The 27,222-nt window shown below is 38.8% G+C and overlaps 1 protein-coding gene across 1 annotated transcript in view; it reads right to left on the minus strand.

Annotated features, from left to right (window-relative positions):
* Nucleotides 1-27,222, minus strand: part of LOC109935037 (disks large homolog 2-like) — an 890,971-nt gene that overhangs the window by 7,311 nt on the left and 856,438 nt on the right. Inside the window, exons 24-26 of the mRNA XM_048598394.1 lie at nt 16,160-16,332; nt 11,745-11,854; nt 238-329 (exon numbers count right to left, since the gene is read on the minus strand). Of these exons, the coding sequence (XP_048454351.1) occupies nt 238-329; nt 11,745-11,854; nt 16,160-16,332 (375 nt within the window). The remainder of the gene's footprint in view (nt 1-237; nt 330-11,744; nt 11,855-16,159; nt 16,333-27,222) is intronic.

The raw sequence follows: 27,222 nt of genomic DNA on the forward strand, positions 1-27,222 counted from the left end.
AAGCAGCATCAGAGGAGCTTTCCTGCTCCTCTGATGCTGCTTGGCCTGCTGTGTTCATCCAGCTCTACACCTTGTTATCTCAGATTCTCCAGCATCGGTAGTTCCTACTATCTCTGTAACAATATTAAAACTGCCACCCTTTATGTAACAAGGAAAACAAATTATGATATTTTGCATTGATTACTTGTTAATTTTCTTCTCAAATGTTTTACTTTCATGGAGTGAATGCATACACACCTGTAAAATGTTCTCCAAATTCCTGTTCCAGCTTCAGAGCTCTATCGAATGTCTTTCTACCTTGCTCTTCTGTTAGGCGTTTATTAATTTCCCTGTAACAGAAAAAGCCAGCACCACATCTTACACAATGTTTACCAGGTAGCTTTCGCACATTTGCATTCTGTAGGAGAGACCAGAGGGGATCATAATGTAATATCATGGGATTTCATTCACACTGTGGTTGAGTGGAAAAATGAAAAACATATCACAGTGATCACTAAATGTACAGTTTTCTAAAGGCAATCACTGTATTTCTGAACACAACATGGAATGAGCCCAATTATAGCAGAATCTTTAAATTTCACAAAATGATACAACCGTAGAAAATATCACATAGAAGAAAGACTTTCAGTTCATTACATCTGTGCCAGTTGTTCTTATTGGGATTAATAGAGCTTATTTATATCTGAGGATTTGTTTGACCACAGACCAAGAGTACGCATAAGATTATAGTTCATAGAATAGTTGAATGGTTGCAGCACAGAAGGCAGGCGTCAATGCTGGCTCTGAAACAGCAACTCATCTGCTCCCACAACCTTTTTCCTGTAGCCCTGCAAATGTTTCTCTTCAAATGTTATCTAAATTCCTTTTGAAAGCAAAAATTATGTTTGCATTCACCACACAGACAATCCATTCCTCATAATCATTCACTGCTCAAAAGTTATTCAAGTCATGTTTGGTTGCCATTCAACTTAAATCCCCCCACTGTCCTTAATCTGTCCAGCAATGGGAAGTTTCTCCCTGTCTGCTTCCTCCAGACCATATAATATTTTGAAGCTAACACCTGAGAGATCCAGGATGTATGAGTCAAAGCAACTCACCGGATATCCAATGTAGGTCAGCAATATTTGACTATTGTGGTCATCAATGATTTGAATATTGTGGGAGTCAAGTAATTTTCTGATCACAAAGACAGCTGGTTCATGATAGAGTGCTCTGATTGGTATGAGGGTGTAACTGATTGCACTCTCAATCTGCAGAAATCAGTGATGATTGTGAATGCTAATGCCCTAGCTACCTGACTTATCATGTCAAGGAGCAAAGAGATGAAGTGGTCGCCTTTTGTGATGAGGGGATCACTAATATTCCAGATGTACTTATGAGTTGAAGACTGTGAAATGCCTCAGCGGTCCCCAGTAGATACAAAAATGTTTCACTGGCAAAGATATTAGGGGAAGGTGCTATCATTAGAATTACTGGATGGGATTGCACCCTGACCTTGTCAGCACAGGTCATTGTCCAATAGCTGGCAATGGTGTGACATGATGGCTCAAGATGTTTCTCATTCATTTTGCCCAATATTGCTTTGAGCTCAAGCTGATGTTTCTATTGCTGTTCCTACTAATCCTGATCTGCTTTACCTGAGTTGCTCCAGATCTTCCTGTTATCTGGTGTATTTTTTTAATTGGATAAGCTGAATTAGACCATTCTACCCATTGAGTCTGCTCCACCATTTGATCATAGCTGATGTTTCTCAACCCAATTCTCCTACCTTCTCCCATAACTTTTGATCCCCTTACTAATTCAGAACCTTTCCAGCTCTGTCTTAAAGACACACAATGATTAGGCCTCCACAGCTTTCTGTAGCAATCAGTCCCACAGAGTCACCACCCTCCGATCGAAGAATATTTTCCTCATCCCTTCACTCTGATCATTGGTGATATGAAGTTTGTAGTTCCTTTCTTTCTTCCTTTCTTTCTCTTTCAGCTCTTCAAAGATCATTGTGACCTGAGTAGACGTACCCACCAAAGATTTCATCATCTCAGAAATAGCATTTTTATGTTTGGATTTATCAAAAGCTAGTTGTTTAGCCTTTTCCTCTTGAACTTTCATTTTTCTTTCAACAGTAAAGAGTCAAGATCTTGGCTCCAATAACTAAAGTTTCTCTTCTTCTCTCCTATTTGGTCATGCAAGTGCTTCTTGAAAAGTGTGCTGCAGTTTCTGTTGTGTTGTTTATGTTTGAATGATTCCAGGGATGATGATGAGTGCAAAGTTGTGGCGTGCATGTATGCCTGCAATCATTGGCCCAGCAGTGTCTTCAATGTAGAACATCTACAGCTCCCAGGCATATTGATTGCATTTACAATCCATCATTATTGATAATACATATGAAACTGGTGAACCGTCGTATGCTGGAGGGGTTACATTTGCAGGCTTCATGATGGCTACCTATGTCATGTACCCTGTGTGTACATGTATTTTAGAATTTGTGCCTGAACCTAGAAACTATAAATCTGAGCGCTGTTTAAACATTTTAAATTCTGTTGTGAGGTCTGCTATGTTCCAATTTAAACTTATTCTGACAATATGTCTTTGACCTTCTTTGCTTGCTATTCATCCAGTGCACACCATGATCATACACACCATAATCATTTGCCTTTCTCAAGTGAGTTAAACTTGAAAGGGATTTGTTTGTTTTCAAGAAAGCAGTGTTTTCAACACTCTCTGACTGTGTATGGAACAAAAATCATGAAGGGCAATCATGCATTCAGTATATTTTGAAGCTGTTGGCCATGAGTTTCCCCTGTAGAGTAACTTGCTTGATGACTGTTCAAGCATGAAAGGCCACATGAGCATATTTTCAAATGTTCTGCACCACATCATGTTTATGAAATTGTTTAGCAATCATTCACTTATCATAAATGAATTAACTCCATGGGTTAGTTGATTAAAAAAAGCAAAACACGGTGTAAGTTATGAAGAAGCCATCGGGAAGTGAATGTTTCGGGTCAAAACCCTTCTTCAGGATTGACCTGACATGGTGACTTTCCTACTCCTTGGATCCTGTCTGACCTGCTGTGCTTTTCCAGCTCCACATTTATTGACTCTGGCTTCCAGCATCTGCAGAGCTTACTGTCTCTATGAAGAAGACATCAATGATTTGACCTCTGCCATGCTTCATTCATTTTCAGCAGATCTGTGAGAATGCTAAATGAGATTATGCCAGGCTTCCTTCCCTATGTAAATTCTGGCTATGTTCTTACAGAGATTAGTTGCTTATTAAGGGCCCAAGCACTAAGTGCTCCATGTGATTCAGCATTTGTGTAGTTCTTGAGAGGATGGTTCTTTGCCACCAACATCACAGAAGCCTAGAATCTACTACAGTTGGATTACTTTCTAGCTTGACAATACCTCATCCCGTGCGTGTTTATCATCCTGGCCCAATGCAAAGTGGCCCAACAAAGAAAGCCAGAGCAGCTGAATGGTATGAATCAACTGACAGGAAGCCCCTTGTTACAGTGTCCCACCTCAAACCCTACCACACAAGCTCTCTCCTAGCACCCTTTGTCTTGTGTTTGTGAATGTGGCAGATACTGTGTGATGACTCACAGTCCTAGAGACTGTGTGAAGACCAAAGGTGAAGCTCAGGGCTTTAGTGAATGCATTATCCTCCATAGACTTCTTGTTGACTTGAAAGATCATAAGATTCCAATTAAGTTATAAATACTCTAAACAGTGCATCATGAGATTAGGGCAGAATTGGATGGTATGAGCTACTCTTCTAAGCAACTTTAAAACAAATTCAACCAAATAACAGCCCTCACAGGTGCATTGTAACAAAATAAAATCTGAAATATAACTTAAAAAATCAAAAAAAAGTGTAATTTTGAGGCCTAATGATGCACACCAGACCCTTGATGCCCTCCGGGCGTAGAAGGCTATCGTGTACCAGGGCCACTACATGCTCCTTCTCCATGTACACTCAGGCATGGATATAGCTGTGAAAGAGGGGCAGGCATTTGGGCTGATTAACACCTTCAACTGCTGCTGCCTGGACTTTTTCATGGTCACCTTAGTCAGGCTCAGAAACAAAGACGGTATTGGTTAGTTTTTCTAAAAGCAGTTAAATAAAATAAAATCAAATTAAACCAAATAAGCCAAATTAACCCAAAGAAAACCAGATTAAAAGAGTGCCAGATCCTTAAATGGGCACTATAACAGACATCAATGGTGCAAGTTTTACAGAACAACTTTCAAATTGATATATGTTTTGAAATTTAACAATGCACTCCAGCCTCTGCCATGCCAAATAGTTATAGAAAGCCTTGTGTGCACCAATGGACACTGCATGCTCTCTCTCCAAGGCCACCCAGACACAGACATAACCATTAAAATAACCATGGAAGATGGGCATTCAGACTGGCCAAATAACCTCATCAACTGCCCACAACCTATGCCAGTTTATCCCCATCTTCACCAGACTCAGGATCAGGCCTGTGAGGAGATTCTCTGATTGCCTGCCCTTTTCTATATCAGGTAGACAAAGCTTGGCACCATGGGTCTGAAATGCAAACAAATCTTTTGAAGCAGCCTCCTTAAGTAGAAAAGTGGTTGCATATAAGGTGCAAATACCATTGCTGGCGTTACACTCTATCCGCATTGAGGTCAGAGTGACCATGATTTGCTTTGACTCCTCATTAAAGACCATCCTGTCTCATCAGATCTCACCTTACTATCTTCAACTGTTCTCTCTGAGTGTAACCATTCCCTCAGGTAGTGAACCCAGCAGACCAAATGGAGCTGCCCACGGCTTTGACAATGCCATGGATTGATTCTACATAGCTCACCTGTTTGTCAATGGCCATTCTTCCAAGACAGACTTTTCGGCCCTGGTTGACTCATCAGCAAGGAAAGCCGTTTAGACAGATACACGGCTAGGAAAGTTTTAGAGGGATATAGGCCAATTACAGGCAAATGGGATTAGTTCAGTTTAGGAAACCTGGTCAGCATGGACAAATTGGGTTGAAGACCCTGTTTCCATGCAATATGACTCTATAAATCTATGGCAGGAATGACATTGCTTTACTTACAGGACCAAGGCCCAATCCCCTGATTGAAACAAAGCCGATCCCTGGACTTATGTTCGACTAACTGCCTGACTAGCTATGGGCCAACCCCCGGACGAAAAGTGGCTTAGCTCCTAGACTGATTGTGGTGGTACTTACTGACTGGAGGCCAATTTTGCCCCAGTAAGCAATCTTCCGAGTTCCCTTTCACACATCACAATGCACTTCATGCAGTTTGTTGAGGAAGTTGCTGGCACATGCACCACCTCTGACTTGACAAGAACCATGTCATACAGTGACATGTACACTCGCTTTCACAATTATGCTTCACCGTGTCCCAAAGCCATGCTTTCTGTGCTAAAGTGCCACCTTTGACTCAAAAGTTGGTGGCTGATGCTGCCTGTTAAAGTGTGACCTGTGAAGCTGAAGTTGGTGTTTTACTTTTCACAATTTGGATGGGGCAATGGGCCAGTGACACTTTCTGCTGGATCCCTATGAGTGCATTTACTGCAGTTGTACGGGTTACAGCATGAAGGCATGGGCCATCAAGAAGGTTTTGTTAGAAGCAGCCAAAGCTGTGTGTTCACTTGGACTGGAGGTTGAAGAACAAAATTGTCAGGTACATGCTTGGTTTATACAGCCAAGTTTCTGAAGTGTCGGGTATCTCAACTGAGTATCAGTTAATTGGGAAGGTGAACTTAATTCTGGCGAGTTTTGCAATTAATGAGATGCAAATGCATGTATGTAGGTATCTCGCCACCTGATGGCAAGAAAGTAATCTTTCCATCCAAGGAGGGAGAATTTAATTGCAGAAGTTCATCTCAATGATGAGAATCTAATTATTGGACTATCGCCCAATTAACTCATCACACTAGCTATTATTCTCACCATCTCAGGGAGTAGAAAATTGCACACTGAGATATTAAAATACCTCATTAGCTTTTAATTTTGTCTTGAATTCATGAAGGTGTACAAATCGAGAACATAAATAGACTATATAGTAATCAAGAGAAGCTGATAACAGAAGAAAAAAATTATTTTAAAACGTAATGCCGAAACCTGGTATTTTTCTTCCAAACTCATAGCCAGTATATGCTCCTTAGATAAGCCTTTTCAAGAATTGTAGCAAAGCGTAAAAATACTCTAACATTTTAAGGGGAGGAAAGAACCTGCACTTATATTCATCATGTCTTCAAGAGGACCCAATCTACTTCATAGCCAAGAATTGAAGTACTGCTGTCATGTGGAAATATGTAGCAGTCAAGTTGCATGCAGCGTAGCCCCATAAAAAGTAATAAGATAATTGACCAGTGAATATGTTCTGTGGTATTAGCCATACAGTAAACATTAGTTGATATATCACAAAACTCCCCCACTTTGCTCTGAATAATATCATCCAAGCTGTGAGGATTAATACAGAATGCACATATCATTTGCAAGGAACAACACCCTAAGTGTTTGAGAAGCAAGTTTTATTGCTACTGTGTATAGATTACTGAATACTCATGATCGATGTAGAGATACTATAACTGGACAGCTGGTTTTGCAATGCAGCATGATACCAACAGTGTGGATTCAATTCCCACACTAGCTGAGGTTACCATGAAGCATTCTTCTTCTCAACCTTGTCCCTCGCCTGAGGTGTGGTGACTCTCAGGTTAAACTTACCACCAGTTGTCTCTCTCTAATGAAAAGAGCAGCCCTCCGGTCTGGTAGGATTGCAGTAATTTAACAAGAGTAGTGAGTGTTATTAGTAGAATTATTCAGTATTTATCAAAGACCATCATTTTTACATTATGGAGATTGTTGGTCAGATTGCAACAAGAGTGCTGCACTGTTTTGGTCACTCACATAAAAAGCATATCGCTTTTCAGTTTCAAAGGCCTGGATTCAATTACTCTTGAGTAACGTGAACATAGAAATCAAGAGATAGAGATTTATAAAATACGTACAGTGTTGGATTGTGTCACTGTGAATAAATCATCTCAGTTTATTCGATTGGGGCAGATAAAGGAACTTGAATTTTATGTGTAAGAATGGAATTGACTAGATACTAGGTGTTCCATCTTTTCCCAGAGAACAGTGACTCTTTGAATGCATTGCCATGATGTTCTCTTTCCTTCATGGTAAATGGAGGAACCAAGTGTGTCATGTGATCTGTTATGAGTTCTGACCAACAATGAACCTCTGTGGCTTGGTTACCATGAGTAGGATTGGGTGACTGGCTCATAGAGACTAACAAAATATGTGTGCTATATCTCACGCTGGAAAACAAAAACAACGGCAGCTGTGCTGACCATGCACAACAGAGAGGAGAAAGTTGGGGTCCTCTATTAGCTAGCAGGCAAAATGCAGGAGAGAGGCATTCTACAGACTCCTGAAGATTTGTCTGGTAAGGCCATGAGCAGAAATTCTCAACTGAATCTTACTGCTGGTACTCCGTAAGCTGAAGGAAGTGCTTTACCATTGTCAGTCAGTGTTATTGTTTGGCACAGCAGAGAGACAGAAACCCATGGGAAGCTGGAAGTGATGGTGAGCAATTTGCTAAAAAGACTGCAATCTTGTGAAGAATGTGCTATACTGTATATACATAAAGTGTGGGGTTATCGGTCACATTATCTCAATAAAGGTTATCTTTTCTGTAATTTAGACTATTCTTGTTCTTGTGTTTTTGCAAATGCACAACTAGGGAAGTAGAGTGGGTTTTAAACTAAATAAAGGGACAAGGGCTCAACTTTGAGAAGTTGTGAGGAATTAAAGAGGGGAAAGTGCAACAGAGGAAGGAATTAACGTGTGAAATGATAAACAGATAATAACAGGAAGGGACAGAGAATGCAGATCTAAAAGCAAATTAACAGATAAGACTACAGATTACAAAAATAATAAAAGTTAAACTTAAGGCACTATATTTGAATGCACATAGCATTCAAAGTAAAATTGATGAAATTATAGTACAAATTAAGATAAATAAGTACAATCCAGTGACCATAACTGAGACGAGGCTATGCGACAACTGAAACTGGGACCTGAATATTGAAGGATATGTGACATTTAAGAAGGACAGGAAGCTAGGAAATGATGGGGGATTAGTTAATTAACAATAATGTTAGCATAATAGAGAGGAAACCAGGATACAGAAGCAGTCTGAGCAGAGGTAAAGAATAGTAAAGGCAAGAGGTCACTCATGGCAGGAGTGTACAGGATCCCTAATAGTAACCACATGTTATCAATTAAGTAATAATGGGAGCTTGTCAAAAGGGTACAGCAATTATCATAGGGAATTTTAACCTACATAAAGACTAGAAAATCAACAGAGGAAATGTAGTCTAGGTGAAGAATACATTGAATGTTTTCAGGATAATTTCTTCAACCAGCATGTTATGGCACCAACCAGACATCAAAATGTAATGACCTGTATTGACCAATGAGATATGATTAATTATTGACTTCGTATTTAAAGCACCGGTGGATAGCAGCAACCACATTATGACTGAATTTTTAATTCTGTTTAGGAGAGAGAAGTGTAGGTCCAGGATTATTATTTTGAATCTAAGCAAAGGCAATTTTGAGGGCGTGAAAACAAAGTTAGCAAACGTTAACCACCAATTTGGGTTAAGGGACTGGTCAATAGGGATGCTGTAGTAAACATTTAAGGGGGTATCCCAGAAATATCCCAGAAATAGCCAAATAGATACATTCCAAGAAATAAGAAAAATTCTAAGGAGATGGGCCTGTCATCCATGGCTAACTAATAAAGTCAAAGATTGTATAAAAATCAAAGAAAAGACACATGATTTTGCAAAGATAGGTGGCAGATCAGAAGAATGGGCAGAATATTAAAATAAAAGCAATGAGTTACTAAAAGATTAATAAAGATGGAAAAATGAGAGTACAAGAGAAATTTAGGCAAAAATATAAAACCAGATAATAAAAATTTCTTTAAATATTTAATGAAGAGCTAACAAAGTAAGTGTTGGTCCTATAGAAAATGAATCTGGAGAACTAGTAAAGGCAGATAAAGAAATGGCAGATGAATTAAACAGATATTTTGCATTGGTCTTCACTAAAGAGGATGCAAATAGCATCCCAGAAATAGCTGTAAATCAGGAATTTAAAGAGACAGAGGAAATCAAGAAAATTACCGTTACCAGGAAAGTAGTACTGAGTAAATCGTTGGAACTGCGAATTAATAAGTCCTCAGATCTTGATCCATTTCATCCTACGGTCAAATTCATTTTCAGACTCACAGAAGATTAGTACGCAAGTACAGCAAATAATCAGAAAACTGACAGAATGTTACTTTTTATTGATAATGGAATTGAATATAGGGAGATTGTGCTTCAGTTATACAAGACATTGGTAAGACTGCGTCCAGAGTACTGTGTACAGTGCTGGTCATGTACTTACAGAGATGTCAATACATTGGAAGCAGTTCAGTGAAGGTTTATTAGACTAATACCTGTAATGAGCCTTATCAGGAAAGAATAGACAGGCTAGGTCTTTATCCTCTGGAGTTTAGAAAAGTTAGAGGATACTTAGTTTAAACATATAAAATTCCGAGGGGACTTAACCAGGTGAACGTTGAAATGATGTTACTTCTAGTGGGAGAATCTAGAATTAGGGGTCAGAACCAGAATTTAAAAATAAGGGGTCACTCATTGAAGAACGAAATGAGAAAACATTTTTCTGTCAGGGTGTTGGGTTGGTTTCAAACACGTAAAAGGCCAGAGGGGAATTTTCTATGGAATCCCTTACATTCCTAGGCCTTTTTCTCTGTAACTTTGCCCTCCCATAGGATTACATAACTGTGGGAATGGCTGGGAAGCAGCAGTCATGATGATTCAGCAGTCTTGGCATGATGCACGTTTGATGAACCAGCTTGTTTCTTCATGTCCATCAAATCTCTATGTTCATTAAGCAATTGTTCAAAGTCCATCTGAGCAGACAACTTTGACATTTCATCAGAATCAAAGGTAGAATTCTGACATTGCAGGACTACAGACAATTAAAATTAACTGCACTAGATGCTACACAAAGAATTTTGAATCGTGGGTAGTAAGTAATAGCTTAAATGGTAATTCAAAAGTAAGTAGAATACTTGTGCACGTTTTAAGAGAAAGACTACTTAAATAAAAGGTGCAGGTAGGCAGCATTCAGTAACCGTGAATGCCTTATCAATAAAGTAAATGATGCATATTATCTTTGGTCACCAACCATCATGAAGCTTTCAGCAAAGAAAAGATGTCAAGTGGAATGAACGTCTGCAAACTGACAGATTCTTGCTTCAAGCATCATTAGCAGCCTGAAGCCAAATACATTGACACAGGGAAGTGCAAGCTGTTGCCACAGTATGTGCAGTCTGGCCCATTTTATAACCAATGGAATTTGCTAATCATTCTTTTTGATGTGGTGACATTTTAATTATTTATTATCGAATGCCATTAATTTTCTGTATCTAACTTTTGTGAAATGATGTTCCAATAACATACTGCTCAAACTTAAAACTTATGTGCCTCTAATTTTCAACCAGTGTTAGGAGTACTTACTGCAGGGCTGTGCAACGGTGTGGAAGCACCCTGTGGTTTATTTAATTACTGATTAAATGGTTTGGTTTGATGCTGCTGTGGGGAACAGGCCACAGCAGACAGAGGGTGAAGTTTGCTTTTTTCTGGAACTCTGTGCTTCCTTATTGGAAAACTGAAATCCAAAATTAAAGAGCATGGAAGGAGGTAATCAGGATCTAATAGTTATTAGACTCAATATTAAGTCCTGAAGGCTGAAGGTTCTTCAGGTGGAAGATAAGATGTGAGGATCAGCGCGAGCTAGAACAGCATTTCATCTTCTGCTCTTCTGCTTGCAAACCCTGCAGCCTTCAGGACTCAATATCATGTTCAATAATTTGAGAGCCTGATCTCCTCCTTCCATGTTGTTTATACATCCCTATACCCCAGGCCCTGTCGTAACATGGCTGTTTTCAGCACAGTCAACACATTTTCGCCTACTTCCAGTCCACATTATCAGCTTTGTTCCTTCCCTCGCTTGTCATCATCGATCCTTTTGTCTGCCTAACTACGTTTCTCTCTTTTTGGGCACAGTCTCCACCTACCTGCCCACTCCTCACCCTGCTCCTGCCCCCCAGTTATCACTATAAATACCACCTTTTCCTAGCTACTATCAGTTCTGAAGAAGGATTACTGGACTCAAAATGTTAACTTTGCTTTCCCACCGCACAATTTGTGGAACTCACTGCCCCAGAGTACAGTGGAGACAGAATCAATCAACAAATTCAAGAAAGATATAAATATGTTTCCAATGAAAAATGGATAAAGGGCTATGGGAGTTGAGACTACGATAAAATCAGCCATGATCACGTTAAATGGCAGAGCGGGCTCAAAAAGCTGAATTGCCTAGTCCCGCTCCTAATTTCTCTGTTTCTATGCCGTTAGACTTGCTGACTTTCTCCAGCAATTTGTGCTTTTGTTTCAGATTTCCAGTGTCCACAATTCTTTGTTTTATTCCACTGCATGTGGAGTTATTTGAGATATTTCTGAGAAACATAATAAAGCCTTGTTCAATTGCAAACGTATTCATTGAGATTTGAACCACTAACAGGAAAGGCATTAAATTTAACTATCTGTTTGTACTAAACATTGAGTATCAATGAATGAACAAAGTACTTACAGTAATGACTCCACAGAAACGGGTTTGATAAAAATAGCAATGGGATAAAGTTGAGCGATTTGTAACCGTTTTATAGCATTTCCTGAAACATCAAGTATGCAATGTTTGCCCTAAAGGAAATCAGAAAAAGCTTGTTATACTTAGTACAGCAAAATCTTCTCTATTGACAATTAGTGGTGAGAATCATTTCGCATGCACAATAATTTGCATTCAAGGTTTAAAAATGATTTGAAGAATCCTTTATAATTTATTTCCTGTAGCTGTCTGATGCTTCCCTTTTAATTGTGACGATACTATGACTTTAAGAGGTGCTTTTTATCCTGATTTGATTTGAAGAGAGATTTTAAGTCAGAGATGATGAGCTGTCTATTTGAATCCAATAAAGTAAACAGGTTTTTTTTAATGTTGGAATGATAGAAATAGCTTGAATGGGTGGGCCAAGCTCCCCTAGAGTCAGGATTTTTAATTTTAGTTTTCAGTGGCAGTTGCTGGCATCTGGGTTTGGAAGCTGCAGTACATCTCTCCCTGCTATTCTTTCTCTCTCACACATGCACACACAGACACACAGACACACACACACACACACACAGACACACACACACACACACACACTGGAGAACTGTAAGTGACACAATCTATTTTACTGAATTTGCCTTTCCCAAAGGTCTGTTTATGGGATGTTACCATATTGGAACAGTTACTGTTTAGTAGTTAAATAATCTATTATTCTGTAAACTATTCCAATAGAGTTAGGTTATTCCAATTTCTTGTTTCTTTCGTTATATTTTAACTAAAGTGTATGAATAAATTGTATTCTATTTAAGACTGGTAGAATGACCAATTGAATTGCATCGGGAATGTAACATCTGGCATTTACCTTTAAAATAAGAAAAAGTTAGGGTCTAGGCTATCTTCTCAATGTATTTTGAGGGGGTTTGGTCTGGTCCATAGGATAATTCAAAGACCATTGCCTTTGTGGAATATAGGTTTTGCTACTGAAATAACAATGAGGTTAATAGCATTCACTGTTATAAAAGTGTAAGTGGGACAGCAGCTTTTAGTGACTGCAAACACTCAATTAATCATGGAATTAAGAAAGATGCACTAGAGTTTACAAGCTGAACATGTTATGGCACTCACTGTCTCACTATTATTTCTAGCTTCCAGGCCTAACTGGCCAAGTGTGACATTCCCACAGACACCTGGGAATCGTTGGCCCAAGACCGTCCAAAGTGGAGGAGGAGCATCCGGGAAGGCGTCAAGTACCTCGAGACTTGCCATCGGGACAAAATGAAAGCCATGCGAAAATAACAAAAGGAGCACGCTGCCACACCAAGGCCTCACCCACCTCTTCCCAAGCCCACCACATGTCCCAATTGCAACAGAGCCTGCAGTAGCCGCGTCGGCCTGTGCACCCACCTATGGACTCACCCTGCGAGTGGAAGAGAGTCATCCTTGTCTGCGAGGGACTGCTGCTGATTATTTCTAGCACAATTTTCATCCTCATCCTTTATATCTAGTATACCATCCAGAAAAGTTTTCCATTCTAGTGTATGTTAACTCTTAAAGCGATGATCCATTTGCTAAACAACCTTCTTGACATACTGAAAACTAACTTGTTAAAAGCGTAATTTCTCATTCCACTAAATTTAGATTTTTGTTGATTTTTTAAAAATCAACTTATTCTTTGTCCCTTATATGTTTCCTTCAATGTAGTTTTCTTTTTCCTCTTCATTTTGTTTTTTGAACCTGAATTGACACTGAATTAAATATTCCAGCTGCGACTTCATGGTTTAGAGCCTGTGCAGCTCATTAATAAACCTTTAATTTGAAGGATTAAGGAGATAAACTTGCTTGTCCTGCCCAAATATGGCACAGATCCCTTCTAGAAGGAGATGCACTAGAATAACTCTCTAATTACAGTAGGTTCAGATGCAAAATCGATGCATTGGCATTAATTTCTCGCACAGTAAAACATGGCACAATGGTATTGTTGCTGACTTACAACTATGTGTGCAGCAAACAGAAAATAAATCATTTTAAATTACTTCCAGAGAAGTTCCATCGCATCTTTAACAATTGTGTGAATTGTGATTTCTGCTATGGTGACTTTTTCCAAAAAATAATTTGAATTTCAGCAAAAACTAAATATCAGCTCCAAAGCTGTGTGAGACCTGTGACTTTCATCAATTTCCTATCTCTCTCATATATGTAAACAAGTTATTTTGGAAATGACTGACCCATTTGGCGTAAGGAAGACAACACTTAAGGTGTCACAGCATTTTAATCACTTACTGTAAAAAAACTGAATTGTTATTCTTGTGCATTTTGCTAAATTATTAAGACAATTGTTATGTAACCCTGCTGATTTAATGTTTAATTTTAAATTGTGAAGTAAGTATCTTCTACATCTATATTAACATATGTTATGTTATTAATACTGTAATCATTTATTCATTCAAAATGGACTTAAGTAACAATCAGATAAAGAAAACTTTAACTTATTGTATCAATCTTGCAAAAGGTTATCAATATTCGAATTTTAAAAGCTCTACTTTGCCAAGTTTGAATTACAAGTATTTTAAATTATTTGAAGCAAAAACATTGTTTGGAATGTTTTAAGAATGATAGCAAAGTTTTCCTCAATAATTATTTATTAATTTGATTTGTTCATTACATTGTCAGGTGTTTGGAATGATGGGTCCGGATACTACTACTGTACTGTTTTGGCCTGAATATTATATAACATTCACTGATTGAAACCAAAGTGATTTCTATAAAAGACACAAATAAACGTAATTGAATATTGCTGAGAAAAGATACAATTATCACAGCTTTTTGTCTTGTATTTGCCAGGATAATTCATAAGAATTACGATTCAAGGGGAAATAAACTGGCTGACAGGAGGGGATTGATTGGCAATTGGAACTGTCAAATGAGCTCTCTTTCCTCAAAGTCCTCACTTAGAAATCAGCCAGGAGATATTCTACTACTGTTTACTGCAAATCTGCCTTCACAGGTCAGTAAACAAATTGAAATTCCTATGGTTCCATGTACAATAAGACTGGACTTTATTGGCAACCACTAGGGCCTGAGCTATGGGTTTACCCTGCAAACTTGATACTGAACTAGGACAAATCAAAGCCACCTCGCAATATAATGGCAATCTGAATCAGATCATTTTATGCTGCTTATCATGTAAACTCATGAGGCCTTGAGGTGGTCACTATTAGTGGAAAAAGTACTCGGTCTACCTCATATTATCCTGGAAAGGTAAGATACATGAAAAATTTGAGCAACAGGTGAAATGAGAGATTTCATGTTGCTACTCTGCAGTAGTGACATGAGTGGTGTTCACCACTAACAGGATGCTGGTGTCAAGCCAACATAATTTTTTGCTTATTACACAAATGGATAATGTGGTATATGAATTTCAATGCTCATATGATGCCAGGTTTATAGGCTATACATGCCAAAGACTGGCAGATTGTTTCAATCAGCATGCCTTTTTGGCTGTTTGCAGCAAGCAAAGTATTTATTGTTGCAACCAGCCTGTGTTTGCAAAACATGCAACATAATATCTAACATAAATGCAATTGGATAACATTCTCTGGATATTCCTAAAGAAGTACGCTGACAACCAATTTGGTATTGTCAATTGGGCTCACAGTGTGGTGCACTTGTATATACTGGATGCTATTAATATTAATGCACAATGTCCTGTGATTTGCAACAATATAGGTGACAGACACTCACTGGTTCATTTCTCAGGGCAATCCCTGACCAATCATACCAACTTATTTGGTTTAAAATTTAAATAAAGTTTGTTGGTTAACTGTCAATCATCATTAATTGAGTTCTGAAGAAGATTCATAGAGGATTCAAAACCTTAACTCTGTTCTCTCACCATAAACTTGCTGAATTCCTGACTAGTGATTTGTTTTTATTTCAGATATCCAGCATCTGCAATACTTTACTTTTATCATTATTCAGTGCATTCTCCATTGCAGCACCTCAAAGATTCAGAGAACACTTGCCAACCAATCAGCACTCTCTTCTCATGCAGTATAAATGTTGGTTTTCCACTTGAATTGGTATTCTTGCAAGTTGTCTTGAAGAGTACAAGATGAAAAGCTGTGACAAAATGTGTCTATTTTCAGTAATACTCAAGTTCTGTACTACAAATTGATTATTGACAACTATAACCATTCTGCTTCTGGAAAATCCCATGAATAAGATTAGAAGAAACTCTGGATCTGAAGCAAGGCACATTTGACCTGGGAGACCTTGATGATGATACTGCAAAAAAGATTCATTTTCATTCTAGCATTGTAACTAACATTCTAACATTAGCCCAAATTCTCTTCGACTACCTCAGAATTTTGGTAAAGCAACAAAAAAATGTAGGAACATACCTGTTCTGCTACATATTTTACAGACTGGACACTGGTTCCGTATAGATTATCATTATATTGTCCTGCTTCAATAAACTTGTGCTCCTGGATGTCCTTTTCCATCTGATCTCTACAAGTAACAAAGTGATAGTCTCGTCCATCCATTTCATAATCGCGTTTTGGTCTTGTGGTATCTTTGTAAAAGAGTGTAAAGAGCCTAAGTTAGTATTTTACAGTAGAAAATAATTACTTGAAACTTTAACAATACGAGCACCAATATCAACAGCAATATTTTTGTTTAGTATAAAAATAAACAAAATGTCTATAGCATTATGTAATATGGTATTTTTGTCTATACTGTATTGAATTTAAAATCCACTTTAAATACATAAATACTGTGTTCTATATTGACAGCAATTCAAAACTATTATCAAGACAATTTTTTTAGACAACCTGAGTAAAGTTATATCATACCAAAACATTAAAATAGACTTTTAGATGGCATAATTTCATGCCACATGAAAAAGCCTTACAAAACACTAATTTTTTTTTCATGCACATAAGGGTGGTTATTTCCTGGCATGCATTGATAAGCAGTAAATTACACCTTAGAAAATGTTAATCTATTTAATGAAACAGTATTTATGTACAATAGAACTCTGTTAATGGGAACACCTCCTGGTTAAGCAATATGATTCCTTCATCTGGATACTTCTATTAAACAATTACCATGAAAGGATACGCACTAATTGTTCTGGCTAAGATGATACTATATGATGTAAAGCTATTTTGCCATCTCTAAAACCAACCAGTGATTACTGGCAGTGAAATCCATTTAAATACCTTGAAACCAGATCTGTTATACAAATATAACAGTAAGGCACTGTGTACAATGTTGTCAATCATATTAACTAATAACATTTATTTTGTATCTCCTTTAAACTTTTTTATTTTCTTCCTATTTTAACTTTCCACTTGCTGTTTTCTATACAAGAGGCCAGATGGGTGCAAAACAGATGAGGTAACCTACATAATGATCTTCTTTCCTGAAACTCCAATTTGCATCTTTTCCAACACTAAAGCTGAGAATAACATCCCATTGTATGATGAATAAAGGGGTTGAAAACAAATTATATAAAAATAGCACAGTATACTAGCTGCTTGCTGCAGAACCTTAAACAAATTTTGGCCACCAACTGATTACATTTGCTGAACAGTCTGCTTTAGAACTATATCCATGTAGCAACAACATTCATCTGGGTTCTTTTTGAAATTCTGCATGCTGCAAACACAAAACACGTTTGGACAATAATTTTCTGATTGTAGCCAGGATAGAGAGGCTACTTTGCCCTGTATGATGTTCAGCTTCTTGAGATTTGTTGGAACTGAACTCAACTGAGATGTTCAATGAATTGACTCAGTCAGTGAAAGGGAAAGGGTGGTAGGTCGATTTAGGCACTAAATTGACTTGGGTATGAAGGGCTATGGGAGTTAATAAGAGAGCATAGGGGTCTCTTGGTGGGGAATAAGGACCTAGTTGTGTGAAAGAGAGTGAGGGGTAAGTGAGCAGTGAAAGCTGGAGGAATATTTCACATCTTTTTCACTTTTTGGAGAGCTAAGTTACATTTTGTTGTTCCTGGGACACCTTTGGTGTAGATAATATGACCCTTGGTGCAGGTAATATAACCCTTGGGATTATGAAAAAGCATGATTGTGTGAAAAATGTACATAAATTCACTGGAAGGGACAAAGTTGTCAATAAACTGTTAAAAAAAATGCTTGGCCATATAAAACCATTGAAGCATTTGTGCTGCATGATTATTATCCCAAACTATCATTTTCATAACAGGGCATTTATTGATTGGTTGGCAAGTTTGGGGCATGGGGAGTGAGTGGGTGTCAGCAGAAGGGATGCTTTCTATTTTAATCTTCAATTTTCACTTTGAGTACACTGTTGGAGTCCCCCACATGTTCTCCACCTAACCTGCCTCAAGAACTCGCAATCTTTTAGGCTCCTCCTGCGATGCCTGGTCTGACTCCCAATCAATTCATCATCATGGAATGAAAATCCAAAGCATTGGCTCCATTTTTAAAGCTCAGAGTTGTGAAACCAGGGTTTCTCTTGACCTTCCCAATCTGGGAATGAAAATCGAGACGTACAGCTGGGAGGGGCAAAAGATAAAAAAGGAACAAGACAGTGCTTCCTGATTACTTCTTTTCAGCCGGCAGATTATTATTCAAATTGCATGCACAGTGTCACTGTTATTTACTTTCTCAGTCATATGTTATCATTATGACAAATAGAAAGCAAGAGCTGATTAAAATGGCATCTTATTGCATCTCTCAGGTACAGGGACTGGAGGGTTTGAGTTATAAGGAGAATTTGGATAAACTAGGACTTTTTCACTGGACGTTGAGGGGTAACCTTATGGAAATCATGAGGGGCATAGATAGGTGAATAGCAAAGGTGTTTTCCCCAGGGTTTGGGAGTTCAAAACTAGAGGACATATTTTTAAGGTGAGAGGAGAAAGATTTAAAAGGGACCTGACTGGCAACTTTTCACACAGAAGGTGGTTTGTACGTGGAATGGACTGCCAGAGAAAGTGGTAGATGCAGATACAGTTAAAACATTTAAAAGACATTTGAACAACTATGTGAATAGGAAAGATTTTGAGGGATCTGGGCCAAATGCAGGCAAATCGAACTAGTTTAGTTTGGGAAGCTTGCTCGGCAGGGACGAGTCGGACCTAAGGGTCTGTTTCCGTGCTATATGACTCTATGCTCCAAATTCAAGTAAATACTTCAATACATTGAAGAATATTCATTGGTAGAAGTTATAAAAGTAGGTTGGTGGGGATAGGGAAAAACTGATTACCATGTCTCCACAAGTGTAATTCTGTTCCATAGTGAATTACTCTTTCTCACATTTTTCCACTTCTCTATCATATAAGTAACAACTGTCTTATCTTATGATTTCAATAACAATATAAGGGAGACTGTAGGAATACACCCATGTTAGATTAATTCACAATACCCTTAAATTAAGTCTTGCAGCAATAAAATATATTTTATAATATACACAATGTAGCTAAGTGACAATTTGTATAGCAGAAAACAAATTAGAACATGTTACACTGTTTGCTATAGCATCAAACTGATTACTAAATTTGAGATAGTAAGAACTGCCGATGCTGGAGTCAGAGATAACAAAGTGTGGAGCTGGAGAAGCACAGCAGGCCAGGCAGCATCAGAGGAGCAGGTAAGTTGACGTCTTGGGTCAGGACCCTTATTCAGCAATGGGGCAGGGGGAAGGGAGCTCCAAAATAAATAGAGGAGGGGTGGAGCTGGGGAAGGTAAGTGGGATGGTGATAGGTGAGTGCAGGTAGGCAGTGGTGGGGATTGGTCAGTAAGGTGGGAGGAACGGATAGGTGGGAGAGAAGATGGACAGGTTGTGTCAGGTCAAGGAGGTGGGATGAGAGGGAGGGTTGGTCATGGGATGAAGCCTGGGGTGGGGAGATTTTAAAACTGGTGAAGTCCGCATTGAGACCATTGGGTTGTAGGCTCCCAAGGCGGAATATGAGGTGCTGCTCCTCCAGTTTCTGGGTGGCGTCATTGTGACACTGGAGGAGGCCCAGGATGGATATGTCGCCCAGGGAGTGGGAGGGTGTGTTGAAATGGAGTACTAAATTTGAGACCCTTTGCCAGTGTTAATGATATTATGAGGTTGGATAGTGACTGACACACAAACATAGAGGCATAACATATGTATGATTACATTTTCAATTACATTGCTGGTCAACTTCCCAAATGTGCTTCAAACAGTATAAAAATTAATATAATTATTTACTGCTTAAAAATATAACAACTACTGGATTAAATTGTTGTTAAAGCACCAAACTGATTTGACTCAATTTTCCATTTGTGAGAAATCAAAGTTTTGAACAGAAGAAAGTAAATGTAATCCCTATGTGTAATCATTTCCATGGTAATTCTCGCTGCCCTTAGAGTCAATGCAGCCTGTTATGCTATATCATAAATTTTCTGAAAAAAAGCTTCTTTCTTTCACTCTCTCCACAGAAACTCTCTCAAAATTACTGGGATTTATAAAATGGTACCTCCAAACAGTCAGCCATATGTATCCATTGGAAATGTGTTAGTTTTGGTTTTCCCAACTTTTAAGACATGTCACTGGCAATCCTATTATAGCAAAGAGACTGTGGCACAAAGATGTAGAGGCTACCAGCTGGTTGGCTGCTGAGTTAGCTGGTTGTGGAGCAGTATTTACTAGCAAGCATTTGCAGTCATTGCCAAGTATGCCAGTTTAGGCACTGAAAACGATATGGAAGGCTTTTTTTCTATTCACTCACGGGATTTGGGCAGTTAAAGTGCATTACAGCCAAGTAATTTCTTCTGCAACTCGACACCCAATTTATGCTTAACATTGCAAACAATGGTCAACAATGATTACAGAAACAGTTTTAATCATTTTGCCTGAGGAATGAAGGTTGTGAATGGAGTAGCTCAGTACTCCCAAATAACAGTGATGAAACTAGCCCTAAATCAATTCAGTTGAGCATTGCATTGAAAGAGTTGTCTCTGTTTGACTGAAAAAGAAACACTGAGGTAGGGTAGTTCGTATTTTTTAAAACATGAAGGGAATCATTGGAAATGATGCGAAAAGTTTCAATGCTGAACCAGATGCTAATTAAATTCTGGAATACTGATGAACTATTGGTGGCAAACCTAAATCTATGGTCTGACTGTTAAGGGAGGTGGGTCGGGAGGAAGAAAGAGAGAGAGAGATTGATGGATTTCCTCCTTCATTCATCATCTAGTTAACAGGTAATAGTTTAAACAAAATGGCTAACAACTTTGTCACCAGAACAATCCACAGAAGTTGTGATGTGCATTGAGGTTATTACTGCTGCATTTTTACACACAAAAAATCTGGACACTGTCTTAAATATTTGTAAAGCATGCCAATAAATAAATGTGTTAATACTTCAACGTAAATACAAAGAATGACAGAAATATTTGCAAACAAAGCATTCATCAGAAGTAATTCATCCTGATGACATTAAAAAGTGCCAAGTATCTACTGTTTTTAACTCTAACCAGTGACACTGAGCAGATGGAAAAGACATCCGCAAAAGCTAGCAGTTCCCTCTTTGCATATTGGGTCTTGATGACATCATCAGGACCTGAATGCATTTTTAACTGTTGGCATGAAATCAGACTGCTGTCAGAACAGTGTCCCTCTGGTCTCACAGAAAGCATTTTCTGCACCAGAGTCTTCACTTTCCCAATAGTCAGAGCTGAGTAAGGCAGTCTGTCAAACTCAGTCTTCCAACCTTCTAACGTTGGTGGACTATGTGATTTTCCATGTTAACACTCCGTCTATTTCAGACAAACAATTATCTGATGAGATTTAAATGAGGCTGCTTGGCTTTGTGAGCTACCGCAGACAAATGAGGGAGCGAGATGGGCACTAGTTGATGTGATGCATTCTACTGTCCTGTAAGGATACTGGATGATTTGACATAAGAAGAAAGAACCATCAGAACAAGCTTTAGTGCTCATGGTGGATTTTAAAAAAAAACTGACAAAACTGAGGCAGCAGCTGGGGATAGTGATCAAAGTTATTACTCAGCAAAATAGAGATAAAGGAACCTAATGAAAATTGGGAGCAACTATGGGCTATTTGCTCAAAGAACTGTAATTCCTCAAACAGTGGGGTACATGTTAAATATAAAAAGTGAACATCACACTCTGTAGTTTAAATGTAAGTTATCGATGGAAAAAAAAACACTTGGTCAATTTCATATATAATCATTTTTTTCTAGCAAGAGTTAGAAAACATGAAATCTTGTACAATTCTGTGAGGTATCAATTGGAAATTCAAATCTCTTCTGAAAATTTATTGACTTCTCTTCTGATCATTAAAGTACCATGAAACAACACCAATTAATAAATCAACTAGTCACTTGACAGTACAGAACTTGAACATTGCTGAAAAAGTTCAATATTTATTAAAGCTTTTAGTCTCATCAGGATGATTTGCAAGAATTACCAAAGCAAAGAGAAAACAACATTTGTACTGCCTGAGAGGAGAGTGATAATTGATTGGCAACAACATTTATGTGATGTAGGAGCAGTGTGCTGATTGATCGGCAAATGGATTCACATTGGTTAGGTGTTGCCATGGGAAATGCACCTGTTAATTATAGCTGGCTTAACTGCCAAGTTTTGTTTAAATTTTAAATAAGGCAAGTTGGTTAGGGCTTTGTTCTGAGAAATGAACCAGTGAATGGCTGTCACCTATTTTGTTCAGTTGACAAAGGTATAGTGTGTGCACATGTTCTCTCTGTTTGCAGAGTACAGGGCCCTGTGTATTTATATCTGTAAATTCCAGTATACACAAATACTCCATGCTGCTAGCCTAATTGACAATCCTAAACTGGTTGTCAGCATAATTCTTTGCACAGTCAGGATTATTCAGCAAATGTTATCCAATTGCAGAATCACATTTTGTGGACAGTGTGTTGTGATTTTGTAAACGCAGGCTGACAGGATGCAGTCAGTACTTTGCTTGTTGCAAAAAGCTGAAGGGATATACTATTTGATACAACCTGCAAACTTTGGGAAATATAGCCAACATACCTAGCCTCACACTAGCACTGAAATTCTAACATTACATGTTTGCCTTGTTGGCTTGATGGTAGAATCCTGTTAGTGGCAAATACCCCTTGTTGCTATTACTTATAGCAATGTGAAAAAGCTTCAGCTGTTGCTCCTACTTCTGTGACATCCTATGGTCTCTATGATTGGTTCTATACAACATGAACTGACCAATGGTTGAGTTAACTGCTTCAGAATCAGTCAGGATCTCATTCAATGGTGAAGCAAACTCTAGAAGCCTGTGTATATGATAGCATGCATATTTAGTACCTAGACCTATCCTTTTCAGAATTAGCCCTCCATTATCGCCTGAACATCATATGCCCTAATATCTATTTCTACCTGTAGTTTACCAATCTTGTTTAACACATTTCATGCATTAATATACAAGCACTATTGACCTCAGTTGGATTATACTGTATTAGCTTATATTTCTTACTACGTACCTACATAGCTTTCCCAGTCATTTGTAAAGCTGTTTCTCCTTGTAATGCTAATTCCAGGCTCTCATCCTACTGTCAACTTGGCTGAAGTCCTTTTCTAGAGCATAAGCAAATTGTCTCCAAGGAAATTGTCCTCAGGTTGTTGATCTGCAAATGGTCAAATCTGTACTAGCCTCACCTCTCCCAGAACCAGTCTCAATATCCATTCTGACATTCTGCAGCTACTCAAATGGCTCAGCCTCTGATGCTCCAGAAGAAAATCGCCCCATTCTATTCAGTCTCACCCTACAGCTCCAACCCTGGCAACATCCTTGTAAAGCTTTTCTGAAACTTTTCAAGTTTCGCAACATCTTTCCAATAGCAGGGAGAGAATTGAACACAGTATTTCATAAGTGGCCTAACCAATGTCCTCTATAGCTGAAACATACCTTCCAACTCCTATACTCAATACACTGACCAATAAAGGCAAGTGTACCAAACACTTACTTCACTACCCTGTCTACTTGCAACTCCGCTTTCAAGGAACTATGAACCTATACCCCAAGGTCTCCTTGCTCAGCAACACTCTCCAGGACCTTACCATTAAAGTACAAGACATGTTCTGATTTGCCCTACCAAAATGCAGCACCTCACATTTACCTAAATTAAATTCCATCTGCCACTTCTTGGTCCCTTTGCCCATCTGATCATGGTCCTGTTGTACTCTTAGGTAATCTTCTTCGCGGTTGACTATACCACCAATTTTGGTGTCATCTGCAAACTTACTAACCACACCTCTTACATTCACATTCAAATCATTTATATAAATGACAAAATGCAGTGGATCCAGCACTGGTCCTTGCTGGTCATAGGCCTCCAGTCTGAAAATCAACCTTCACCACCACCTGTCTTCTGTCTTCAAGCCAATTTTGTACCTAAATGGCTTGTTCTTCCTGTCTTCCATGTGATCTAACCTTGCTAACCAGTCTACAATGAGGAACCTTGTTGAACACCTTACTGAAGTCTATACAGACAACGTCCACTGCTCTGCCTTCATCAATCTTCTTCATTACTTCTTCAAACAACTCAATCAAGTTAGTAAGACATGATTTCCCACACACAAAGCCGTGTTGACTATCCCTATCAGTCCTTGCCTTTCCAAATACATGTAAATCCTGTCCCTCAGGATTCCCTTCAACAACTTACTCACCACTGACAGTTCACCAGCTTATAGTTCCCTGGCTTTTCCTTACCACTTTTCTTAAATAATGGCACCATATTAGCCAACCTCCACACTTCGGGCACCTCACCCATGGCTATCAATGATACAAATATCTCAGCAAGGGGCCCAGCAATCAGTTCCCTAGCTTCCCACAAAGTTCTGAGGTACCTGATCAGGTCTTGGAGATTTATCCAATTTCATGTGTTTTAAAATATCCAGTACCTGCTCCTCTGTAATATGGACACTTTTCCAGATATCACTATTTATTTGTCCAAGTTCTCTAAATTCCATATCCTTCTCCATAGTAAACACTGATGCAAAATACTTGTATAGTATCTCATCCATTTCCTGCAGTTCCACACACAGACTGGCTTGCTGATCTTTAAGGGGCCATATTCTTTCCCAGTTTCTCTTTTGTCTTTACTGTATTGATATTTTCCCTACCATTATTTTAACTTTCCAAACATTGACTGAGACTGCATAGAGATGGCAGTGGAATTTGTTAAGTACATGCAAGAACATTTTCTTATTCAGTATGTGGATACACCTACTACAGAAGGAGCAAGACAACCTTCTCTTGGGCAATAAGGCAGGATAGGTTACTGAGATGTCAGTGGGGGAGCACTTTGTGGCCAGTGACCATAATTCTATTAGTTTTAAAATAGCTATGGAAAAGTTAAAGTCCTAAATTGGAGGAAGGCTGATTTTGACAGTTATTAGGCAAGAACTTTCAAAAGTTGGTTGGGGGTGGATATTAGCAAGAAAGTGGGAAGTGAGAGTCCAGAGACATATATTCCTGTTCGTGTGAAGGGCAAGGCTGGTAACTGTAGGGAATGCTGGATGACTAGAGAAATTGAGGCTCTGGTCAAGAAAAAGAAGGAAGCTTATGTCAGGTATTGGTAGCAGGGATTGAATGAATCCCTAGAAGAGTGTAAGGGCAGAAGGAATATGCTCAAGAGGGAAACCAGGAGGGAAAAGAAGGGACATGAGATAGCTTTGGCAGATAGGGTTAAGGAGAATCCAAAGGGGTTCTACAAATACATTAAGGATAAAAGAGTAGCTAGGGAGAGAATATGGCCCCTTAAAGACTTTGACACAAGAGAGATAACATACCATTCTGGATTCATTTCTGCAGCTGAAGAAACACCATTCTGTTCCCATAAGTATGGAAACGACTATCACTATTGCTTTCCTATTAGCTACTCACCCATGGAGGGTGGTACTCACCCATGGAAGGCATGGTTCTGGCACCTGTGAATCATATTCCTGTCAAAGGGTGAACAGTTCCATCAGTTCCAATATGGCTACGTCAGGAGAGGTGAAGGCTAAAGAAGTTAAGCCTGATAAGAATCAGAGTGGATCACAAGGACAGAATGGTTTCCAAATACATCACCTTTTTAGACCACTCTGGCAACCAAGCCAATGACAAATGTACATTAGAATACAAGACATAGGAACAGGAGTAAGCCTGGGTGTGTATCATGGCTAACTAATGGGAAAGCAATAGTGATAGTGGCTTTTATAATTAGGGCAACAGAAAGGTGTTTCTGTACCTGCAGAATCCAGGAGTAAGCCATTCAGCCTCTCAAGCCTGTTCCACCATTCATTGAGATGATGGCTGACCTGAGGCCTAACTCCACATACGCACCTTTGGCTTATATCCCTTAATACAATTGCTTTACACAAATTTATCTATCTTAGATTCAAATTTAACAATTGATTCAGCATCCACTGCCATTTGTGGAAGAGAATTCCAAACATCTACCACCCTTTGTGTGTAGAAGTACTTCCTAACATCTCTCTGAATGCTCTGACCCTAATTCTCAGACTACATCCCTAGTTCTAGAATCTCCAAACAGTGGAAATAGTTTATCTTTATCTACTCTATCTTTTCCTGTTAATATCTTGAAGACTTCAATCAGGTCACTCCTTAACCTTCTAAATTCTAGAGAAAACAGGCCTAATTTATATAATCTCCCCAACTTAACCCCTGAAGTCTAGGTATCATTCTTGCAGTGCTTTCCGTTACTTTGGACTCAACCAGGGGGGTCAAGAGGATGTCCCTAAAATTGGACAGGCCAGTTTCTCCATAATTTTGCTTAGACTTTTGCCTCAGAGAGGAGATTCTAGTCTTGACACAACTGGGAGATAACAACTTTTATTAATAAGCTCAATATGACTGGCATAGATAACCAGTGCTTAAGGCTATATTGACTGGTGGGATGGACCATCATGATCCATTGGTCAACCATTGCACACCTCAAGCCAAACAGCAAGGTGCACTGACTAGTGAGGTGCAGATCTGCCAAGATCCAGATGCTTTGTTCAGGGCTTCGAGCTTAGCGCTTCTATTCACAACTAGATGGAATCCATCATACCTAGCATACAAACAAAAAGAAAGATGATGCCACCTCTTTTATTGTCAGTCTTGGTGTCAGCACCATATGAATGTGACTAACAGGAGGCTTGTGGCTGATCAATAATGCACATAGGTTAGATGGCACCAACATGGAACTTAATAGGCTGAATGTAGACATAGCATCACTACAACATACCAGGCTCCTGAGAGTGGATCATTGAAAGGAAAACAATACATATTAATCTGGCAGAGGAAGCATTCAGAGAAAATGCAAGCAAAGCTTTGCTGATAGGAACTCACTGTTCTCAATGGTAGAAACCACACAAACTTGATTCCTTGTTTCTCTCTGTTTTCGGTGAAGATGGCGCTGGAGTAGGACACTCCAACCGCAGCTCCTCTACTC

This window comes from Rhincodon typus, chromosome 6, assembly GCF_021869965.1.
Source record: "Rhincodon typus isolate 14 chromosome 6, sRhiTyp1.1, whole genome shotgun sequence".
Lineage (NCBI taxonomy): Eukaryota > Metazoa > Chordata > Chondrichthyes > Orectolobiformes > Rhincodontidae > Rhincodon > Rhincodon typus.